Genomic DNA, 10,707 nt, shown 5'->3' on the forward strand with positions numbered 1-10,707 from the left:
TAGTATATATATATATATATATATATATATATATATATATATATATATATATATATATATATATATATATATATATATATATATATATATATATATATATATATATATATATATATATATATATATATATATATATATACATTTATTACAGCCGGCTTTCCCGTCGTGGCCATAGCGATAGCTCTGGTGGCTGTGGGTTTGACCTTTGCGCTAGCTTTCTATCTGCGCAGTCGCTCCTCTGCCAGATCCGCCGTTCTGCTGGTGGGTCTGCAAGGCTCTGGAAAGTCGTCGCTGTTCACAAAGGTAACCTGTGTGTATGTGTATGCTGCAACACATAGGCACATTCCTACGGTGTTCTGGTCATCCTGTATGTGTGCTTTGGGTGATATACTTCATCTGTGTTTCTTGTGCTGTGTCCATGCATATCGCCTACGAACCTCCGTTTGTATCCAATAGGGTGTGTGGAGATAAGTTGTCCCGTTTGTTGCCATCTGATCATGCCCAGGCGTAGTATACCATGTTATACATGTTATAGCCTATCTGTCTATACATCTTGAACATGTTATAGCATTTCTGTCCATATATATCGTACATGTTATAGCCCATCTGTCTATACATCGTGTACATATTATAACCTATCTGTCTATACATCTTGTACATGTTATAGCCTATCTGTTTATACATCTTGTACATGTTATAGCCTATCTGTCTATACATCTTGTACATGTTGTCATGTCATAGCATATCAAATAGTACATGTGTGGTTGGTACTGAGCCCTGGTGGTTATTCACTCTACATGTGTGCCCCGATGCGTTGCGCAGGCGTATGAGGTGGTCATACGCTGCAGCACGGGACGTGTGTAGAATGCCCCCACTCACCACTGGCTGAGTGTCATAAGGGTCAGAAGTATCTGACACGGCAACGACAATATAGCCTACACATGTACACATAGTACAACGCAATGCAAGTACCTGTCGTGTGAATATAGCCTACACATGTACATATAGTACAACGCAATGCAAGTACCTGTCGTGTGAATATAGCCTACACATGTACACATAGTACAACGCAATGCAAGTACGTGTCGCATGAATATAGCCTACATATGTACACATAGTATAACGCAATGCAAGTACGTGTCGCATGAATATAGCCTACACATGTACACATAGTACAACGCAATGCAATTACGTGTCGCATGAATATAGCCTACATATGTACACATAGTACAACGCAATGCAAGTACGTGTCGCATGAATATAGCCTACACATGTACACATAGTACAACGCAATGCAAGTAAGTGTCACGTGAATATAGCCTACACAGGCTCGAGCAGTCGTACGGTAGTGGTTGACCACACGCCTGTGGCTGTGTGTGTGTGTGTGCGCAGCTCACCAACCTGCACAGCCGATACGGGCATCTACAAAGTATATGCCATGAGCATATGTGCGGAGGTCTCATTCGTGTTCAATTAAAAGTTAGATGTTCGTGTAGGGTAGTCCACCTGCTACCACGAGTGTCTGTTAAGCCTTCTGCATGGCTGCCACTGATGTTTATGTGTGCTTCTGATTATCCTACAACCCTACAGCTGCAGTTCGGTCATGTTTTTGAGACCCACTCTTCGCTTAAGACGAATACTGCGGTGATCAAGACGGGCACACAAGAGAAGGTGAGTGTATGCATGGGCTGTCAGAGGGCACGCTTTGCGAGTTTAAACGTTAAACGTTAGCCAGGCTCTTTCTATCTGTACCCCACCATACACCCAGCACGTTCTATTGAATCGGATTTGTGTATGTCTCTGAATCGATGAAGAATGATATGCGCATGTACTGTCACGGTACCATTCGTAAAATATGCATACACACTTATCTGTCTCAGCATGTGTCTGTGCCTGTGTGTGTCACATACCTGTTCGAATGCAAGTACAAACCTAAAAGTCGTCATAGACTGTGCTAAGCTATACAATAGAACTGTCTATCCACGGACATGTGCATACGTCAACACATGCTTGCCAACACGTATCACACATACACTCACGGCCTAATCACCTCCCACGATTGTCTAAAAATTGACTCTAAAAGTACTAACAGTTCTTCTTGAAGTTCATCCTATTAACTTTCTTATCACACTAGTTTGGTCATGTAATTTTTAGGAAGTGCACACACATGACCCTCCTTGCACACACACTCACCCACACACATACCCATCTTTGTACACACACTCACTCACACACATACCCCTCTATGTACTCACCCACACACATACCCCTCCATGCACAGACACTCTCCTACACACATACCCATTTATGTACACACACTCACCCACACACATACCCCTCCATGTACACACATTCATCCACACACACACCCCTCCATGTACACCGCTAGGGCTTTGTACTGTACGACATTCCTGGACAGTACCGGCTGCGCTCATTGGCGGTGGATCAATTGGCAGCAACAGCCAAAGCAGTTGTGTTTGTGGTCGACAGCCACACGTGCCGTGCGGCCATTGCGGATGTTTCTGCGTATGTTATGTCGATTTGTACTGACTGTGTGTGTAATTGCGTGTGTTATATTCATTTATACTGATATATATATATATATGTGCGTGTGTGTGTGTACATATATATGTATGTATAAATATATATGTATGTATGTATGTATATATATTACATATATATATATATATTATATGTATATATATATATATGTATATACATATATATATATTATATATATATACATATATATATATATATATATATAAATATATATATATTTATATATATATATAGGGATGTGTGGGTGTTGTTGTATGTATATATCTGTACATATATATATATATATATAATGTGTGTGTGTCTGTTTGTGTGTCTGTTTTGTGTTACTGTTAATACATATAAGCATGTATACGTATTACTAACCACGACCACGTGCACCCCACAGATGGCTGTACACGGTGGTAGCTCACAATATCATCTCCAGCGGCAGAGTGCCCATAGTGCTTGCGTGTAATAAGCAGGACATGTTTGGGGCTCCATCGCCCACGGCCATTGCTGCGTCCCTGCTGGCAGAAATGTATGTGGGTTGGTGTGTGCGTCTGTCAAAGACACCTGTCCGATACCCGAGACAACGTGTACGTCAATACGACTTATCTGCCTGTTGTCTGATCTGTGCAGATTGCCTCGTATAGTACCTATTCATATGCCCAAAACAGAGAAGCCGTTCACATGTGTACAATTTGTGCCGTGCAGCGTACAGGTCCTGTGTGTGCGTACCGTCTCAGCCTCACAAATCACTCAGCTCGCGTGCGTTGTTTCTGCTGTGCGTTGTTTCTGCAGGAACAAAATCCGCACAACGCGCATGTCCGACACGACACTAGGCGGCAACGAGGTGAGTACATGGCGGTTGTGTGGATGTTGTATGCAATAGATACACACGCAAGTGCGTGTACATTTGTTTGTAAGGCAAGTGCGTGTACATGTGTTTGTAAGGCAAGTGCGTGTACATGTGTTTGTTACGCAAGTGCGTGTACATGTGTTTGTTACGCAAGTGCGTGTACATGTGTGTGTTACATGCTAAAATACACGCGCAAGTGCGTGTACATGTGTGTGTTACATGCTAAAATACACGCGCAAGTGCGTGTACATGTGTGTGTTACATGCTAAAATACACGCGCAAGTGCGTGTACATGTGCGTGTTACTTGCAAAAATACCCACACAAGTGCGTATGCATGTGCGTGTTACATGCTAAAGTACACACGCAAATGATTGCACGTGTGATATAGGCTTTCCATCGTATTCTGTGTACTTAATCAGTCACTCTACATTGCTAGGTGCGTGGCGGGATTGGCCTGAGTGCCCAGACTTAATTCCAATATGTCAATTGGCTTTTGTCTGTAACCCAATGATTGTATGCCTATCATACGCCGACCGAACATGATTATACGTGCCATTTGTTGCTTGTTATTAACGTATACTATATTTACAGCCCTTGCTAAGGTGTGTGGTGTGTGTGGGATGTTCACAGCTGCCGTCTCGGAGGTTTCTCACCACACGCGGACATAGACCCTGCTGATTTAACGCGGTGTCTCATTGTTGGATGGTGCAGGCTATAACTGAATGTGCGATTACAGCCTACGCTTACCCTGTCACAACAGTCAACATGCAGCCTCTATTTCAGTTTGTACTAATATTATATCATGATCACTATTTTCACAGTACTTGTACCAATGTTTCATCATGATTATTACTTGTACAGTAATTGGACCAATGTTTAATCATAATCTTTATGTTACAGTATTTGCACCAATGTTTCATGATGATTATTACCCTTATAGTAGATTTGTACCAATTTTTCACTATATGTATTATTCGCGTAGTAAATTTGTGCCAAGTTTATTTCTTATTATCATTCTCATAGTATGTGTGCCGGTGTTCCGCAGGTCTTCTTGGGACACTCCAACAAGCCACTCGCGTGGGCTGACCTACCCAACACCATTGTGGTTATGGGGTGCAGCATCCACGACAGCGACGGCCTCTTAGAATACATATCTTCTCTCGAGTAAATGATGCATGCGTGTATGTGAAGCCCTAGGCACACCCGTGAGTACAGTCTGCGCTTGTCGTGGCGAAGTCTAGACCACTACAGTCTACACTCCTATTCTTAGCTCCTGTGTATGAGGTAGAGCGGCGCTTTCAGCCCATGCCCTCGATGCACCATCAACACGTATACTGTATGAACACGGCGCACACCCACAGTGAGACTCCGTTCCCCCGGACATGCAGAGGATAGGGCTGCACACCCATCGCCAATGCCTGAGTGTCACCGTGTGCGGCTGTTGAGCACAGTCCTCGGTGAGATGCAGAGGGATCTAGGCTCTCGAGAATCGCTCATGCGTTAAAAGACTAGCACTTTTTGGCGACTGCGTCGGGAGGAATGCTACTTGCGTGCAATAGGCATGTCGTCATGGTCTATGGCGAGGTTGCAGTAGCGACTATGAAATGGATGTCTGCACCTTCTTATCGCTCCTCGCCGTGCAAATCGGCCTGACCCTTTCGGAAATCTTGGCACGCGCACAATGGGCCGAAGAAGCTCAGTGTGCGCTAAATAGAATAACGCATCCTCCACAAATTAGTCAAGTATAAATGCTTTCTTTAGACTCATGAAGTATTGTCTAAAATGAAGCAAGTGTGAGTGGTACATGCTACAGTTCGACTGCTGTTTTTTATTACTTTGTCGCTGCGACTATCTGCGAGTACTTAAATTTTAACTTGACTGGAGAAGGCTCATCCACTGTTGGGTCTCCTCATCCTTTCTGCCATTTGTACTCACCCACACTTTCGGGTTTTAGAAAAAATAACGTGGGTTATTGAGCGGGCAGACTGGAAAGCTCGGACGAATGTGATTTGATATGTCTTCTGAGGTAACTCTTCGTAGAATATGTCCTGTTACAGCCTTGAATAGTGCACATAAACACCTCAGACCGAGAGTGAGTCTTCTCATGTGCAGTGCGATAACTCCGATCTGCGAACGCCTTGTTGCATCCCTTCCACATACAAGGGTATGGTCTCTGCCCGGAATGCAAGCGATAATGTCTGGCCAGATTGCTTCCTTCACTAAATCGCTTGTCGCATCCTTCCCACGCACAGGCATAAGGTCTTTCGTTGGTGTGCGTCTTTATATGTCTGCTCAAATTGCTGGCTTGGCTGAAACTTTTCCCGCATCCTTGCCAAGTGCAATGGTATGGCTTGTAACCCGTATGTGTGTTTAAGTGTCTATTGTAGTGATCTGAGCGTAAAAAGGTCTTCTTGCATCCTTTCCAGGTGCACGCCCGTGGTTTTTGGGTGCCACTTGGGCTATGCGATTCACTTTGAGCCGATTGTACGACGCTGTCACTGTAGTGCATCTCACATTCTGATGGTGTCTGCGATTGGTCGTTATTGCTACTACCCCAGCCAGAATTCCTTTCATAACCCGGGGGCAAGCTGTCGGGTAAAGTATGTGATTCAGATTCGTACCCTGTCGGTAGTCTATCGACAACTTTCCCGTACCCTGGAGGTAGACTATTTGCAAAATTTTCACCTCGTACGTCAGCTTGAGGTCTAGATGGAGACAACATTTTCCTCGGAGAGTTGCCCTGTCGGGGTCGTTCACCATATCTATAATCGACACAACACTGCTCATAACTCGGATTCTTGCTGTTGTTTTGCGGTACTTCACGTACTTCTCTACTACCTGCCATACCCCGACTTGCGTGAAGGACAATCTGTCCATAAATACCATACACATTGTTTACTCCGGGTGGTGCTGCATTCGTTGTACAGCTACATGTTTTTGTTGTGCCACCTTTCGGCCACTTATAAGCCTCTACTCGGTTTCGAACGCAACCGTTGGCAAGGCTACTGTGCATCTCACGATTTGAACAGCTATTGTTCAGCATCCTTTGGTCAGTAATTGGGTTGCAAGAGCTCTTGAAACGATTCCCTATTGGTCCGTGGGAATCGGCGATTTGTGTTGAGTCTTCATAATCGCAGTTGGCATAATGCTCTCCTTCATTCCAGTCGTGATTCTACAGGCAGATAACAAATCATATGTACGATTAGATACAACATAACAAAGAATATAGAGACGGTCTGCGAACAGATTAAACTTTGGAATGCAAACTGGGAGACTTCATACCTGGCATTGGAGACTGCAGAAGTGTCGTCGTAAACATGGACATATAAATCGCACCGGTTTTTGGCACACTATACAGCTTGATGATTGATTTTTATCGTGTCTCAAAGTATTCATCATATTGACATCTAGAAAGCGGAATACTGAAGATCCCTCATACAAGTCATGCCAGTTTTCATCCTGCGTATATAAAAATTTAATCACCTTTTTTTGAACCCCTTTAAAAGTGAATAAAACAAGACAAAACCATAGCCTTCATTTTTGAAAAAACAACAAAACAGTATAAATAAATTAAAAATAACCGCAAACGAATTTTCAAAACAAAAAGAAAAACATAACTTTATTCCATTTGCGGGGTAGAGCAAAAAAGTAACCAAATAAAAACCCTAAACCCTAAAGCCCTAAAACTTCCAGTATTCACAAAAAAAGCAAACGTTCAACGAATGAAAACATGTAGTTATATGACCTGTGGGGTAAGCTATCGGAATAGAGTGATATTCGAATCTACTTAAATTCCGAAGTTGCAGATTACACAGTTGGTAAATATGTATTTTTTCGATTTTTTTATTTTATATTTTTACTTTGTTCTAGGGTATATTATATATTTAGGGCTATGATGGGGAAGGTGCGCGAGGGGGAGGGGGGGGGGGCACTATAAAATATAATATCGACATTGAACTGAGGGGGAGAGGCTCTAAAACAGAGTAGCACATCCGAAGGCGATTATCTGAACCGTCTTTATATGACAAATGTCCCAACAACAACAAAACGATATTTTTCCGCGCAGGGCATAATGCTGTGATGGGTTTTTAATATTAAAATACTTTTTTAATTTAAAAAATATGTACATACATTAAATTTTGAAATACACTTCACAGCATCACAGGCCCGGCCACCGGGGGTGATGTTCAACAACCTTTTTTGTGTTCCCTCGTTTGACCAATGAACGATCATGTTTTAAGAGAAACTCATTTAGATTGGTCAACAGTTGTCTAATTTTGAAAATATTTTGACGGTCGAGCTCAGGTGAGATTGCGTCTAGTTTTGGAAATGTTTCGGCAGACGAAATTATGTACGAGAATACAGTCACTACAGTGTGTCAAATTTGTGCGAGAGAGTGCGCCAAATTTCATGTATGAGAGTGTAGTACATATGTTACGATAATCTATATTATATGTACTATACAGCTTCTCAGGCGTTTGGCAAAGATTTGGATGTGATTGAGAAACACTCATGACAGACGAACGTACGCGATACTTAAAGGACATGTTTTGCTTTGTTGTACCATGAAAGTTTCACTGGTGAAGTGGATGCCTCATTGCGGAGTAGCAGAAGTAAATATACAACATCCGGTAGGCTAATTACGCTGTTGAAGTACTACTTCCAAATATCGGTTCAAACCAAATCATCGCGCTTGTTGGTTCCGACTATGATACTTCCGATTCAGGCCAGCCAACACATACCGAATTCATCCGTGATCTGGTGCGGCATTGGCTTACCACCATCCTCGCTTCTCGACCGGATTATGACAGATAACCTGGTCCTTCTCGGTATTTCGTACTCTGCACTAACCCATTCCGCGGCACTGCACGGCGCAGACCCGATCTGGGTACTCTATTTAGTAGGTCAGCAAGAAAATATATGGAACATTCGATAGTAACAGTGTCTTTTCAACACCGGTCCGAAATGACTCAGCACATATCTTCCATTGTCGACTCACTTGGCCCAGGCTTCAAACGGGAATTTACTGACCACTTCTTCCCATCAATCTTTCCTGAACCACTACAGCAACTATGAGAGCCATACCATATGTTCATACATTGTATCATACATACTTGCCATTTTTGAAATAAATAATATTATCCCTAAATGAAATGTCGTAAATATAGATCAATATTCCACAATTAAGCGCCACAGTGAAACCTCGTTGATCTGAACAGATCGTATTATGGATGTCTATACCACACTACAATATTTCATACTGTAATAGTCAGTTGAAAATTCAATATTAAGCATAGTATCGGATCCTGTATCTTAGCTAAATCAGCTATATAATACATTCTAATAGTGCGATAAGAGAATTGAATACATATACACACTCGTATCATCCATACAAACACGCACATACCCTGAAAGTAGTTGTAAATGGCTTAGTTCGATATGCTAAAATTCATGGAAGTACATCTTCGAAGCTCAACTGTGACAAAAAAAAATAGTTAACTCAAATTTTGCTAAAATGGTGCTCTACGTAGCACTCTGTACACAGAGTCTGTGTCGGTGTATACAGACAATAGGTGCTCCGCCGAGATCTTTTTGTGAATCTTAGCTGCCTACATAAGTCACCAATGCACTTAAGTCCTTGAGACTTACTTTTCATCTCAGAAAAGGCACGTTTTTTAACGTCCCAAGCACCTGTATCTGCGGGTCTAGCTGATGGTTTGTTTACATTCTAAATTTTCTGGCACACCACTACGTGTTGCCATCCTACCACTACTTATGTGTATCTACAACAACTCTTTGACTAATAGCAACTGGTATTCAGGAATTGTCTGGTGGTTGTTGTAAATAAATCGAATCGCACATACTGGATTAGTTAAGGTCAAATCCATGAAAAAAAAACATGTATACACATCTCCCAAGATCACGTGAAATGTCTTTCTTCCATACTGATGGTGTTGCTTCATAGATTGTTGTTTATGTTAACTGCTGCACGGGATTTGTTGTAATAGTCACTATAAACAACTGGCTACTGAATCTGATACCCATTCGCACGGTGAACTGTTCTGTATGTTGCTGCGCAAAGCCCAATATACTGGGCGTCTTTAAACGCTAAGACCTACAATTTATTTTGTCCCTGAACTGCCTTCTTGGTATACTTAAATGCGCCCTGTAGTGTTCCGATACTAAATAGGGGTTTGTCCGCCATCAGTTCTTTGATGTTATCCCCCGAAATTCCCTTCGGCCAGCTGCTCCTCTTTTTGGCAATGAACATGCCATAAAACCCATTATCCATTATGACCTTATGTCCTGTGCCCCGGATGCCGTCTGTTAACCGCATGACGATACTAACTGTAGACAAAGTGTAGTTCTCTGTATAATTCAGGCGAGGTAGATATTCTGGATATACCTTTGTTTCACACAGATCTACCCTAAATATACTATTTGTGGCGCAGCAAGCTATTGTTTTCCACTCGTTACCGAATTGCTTTGGTTTACGAGGGCAATAAATTTGGGCATAGCCCAGTGGGCTATTCCAATTCCATCATTGTCTCGTCGATACAAATTTTATCACTACAGAAAAAGCGTGTATCCATATCTTTACAATTCCACTGTGTAACTAGGTCTCGCATATAACATCCAGCATCGTCACGCTCCTCGGTTATAATGAGTGCAAATTTGAGACGTAGGTATCGCTGAATATGCAAGTATCGTGACTTACTCATGTATTTACCTAGATACGGCAGGGGATCTAGTGCATCCCGGGTCACCTGCCAAAATTCGTCCACCTTCACACCTTCTTGCTGTAATACTTCGCCATGATAAGGCGAAGTGCTAACCACGCACAATATTCGTTCACGTCCGTCTCATGCTTGCCAGCCTTCCTAAGCGCAGTGTTCGTTGCAGGTACCATTATATTATTAACCCAGTTCATTGGTAATAGGGATAATATTATTTGTTTCAAAGGAGTTAAGTTAAAATAAATAATATTATCCGTGCTTGAAAAAATCTGAATAAGAAGTATTATTGTTTATATGTGGTAGTCGAGCGGAGAAATTTCCAGCGCCACGCTTTTTTCTTTGACATATGTAAACGTCGTACAAATCTTGCTCGATCAGCACATCACCAGCTTGGAAGTTATCGTCCAACGGTCTGGTATCTAAGTCTACCTTACGCGCCTCAATACCAGTCTGAATGCCATGTATGTCAACAGAAACCTCCTGTGCTGTGCCATCTATAGTACGCAAAGCTGTGTTTGTGCGAGATGTACATGTATGCATGTATGTATCGGTGTTGTTGTTGTATCTGA

The 10,707-nt window shown here is 42.2% G+C and overlaps 2 protein-coding genes across 2 annotated transcripts; one reads left to right on the forward strand and one right to left on the reverse strand.

The window, feature by feature from the left end:
- Positions 1-1,557: 1,557 nt before the first annotated feature.
- On the forward strand, positions 1,558-4,569 carry SARC_05081 (hypothetical protein; the record flags this gene model as incomplete). The annotated part of the gene is made up of 5 exons (XM_014301068.1): positions 1,558-1,671; positions 2,390-2,526; positions 2,948-3,079; positions 3,343-3,394; positions 4,447-4,569. 5 exons carry the CDS (start codon positions 1,558-1,560, stop codon positions 4,567-4,569), a joined length of 558 nt encoding a protein of 185 aa, XP_014156543.1.
- Positions 4,570-5,216: 647 nt separating this feature from the next.
- Positions 5,217-6,818, reverse strand: SARC_05082 (hypothetical protein). Its single transcript, XM_014301069.1, has 2 exons — positions 6,684-6,818; positions 5,217-6,573 (listed from the first exon to the last, which is right to left on the reverse strand). Exons 1-2 carry the CDS (start codon positions 6,798-6,800, stop codon positions 5,371-5,373), a joined length of 1,320 nt encoding a protein of 439 aa, XP_014156544.1. The 5' UTR covers positions 6,801-6,818; the 3' UTR covers positions 5,217-5,370.
- Between the last annotated feature and the right edge of the window lie 3,889 nt (positions 6,819-10,707).

This window comes from Sphaeroforma arctica (genome assembly GCF_001186125.1).
Source record: "Sphaeroforma arctica JP610 unplaced genomic scaffold supercont1.311, whole genome shotgun sequence".
In the NCBI taxonomy this organism is placed as follows: domain Eukaryota; class Ichthyosporea; order Ichthyophonida; genus Sphaeroforma; species Sphaeroforma arctica.

What these genes read in the sequence shown, in the direction of transcription:
- SARC_05082 (XM_014301069.1), bottom strand. Translation starts at nt 6,800, where the DNA reads ATGATGAATACTTTGAGACACGATAAAAATCAATCATCAAGCTGTATA. An exon ending in TCTGCAGTCTCCAATGCCAG is followed by an intron (nt 6,574 to 6,683) that starts GTATGAAGTCTC and finishes ATCTGCCTGTAG; the next exon opens with AATCACGACTGGAATGAAGG.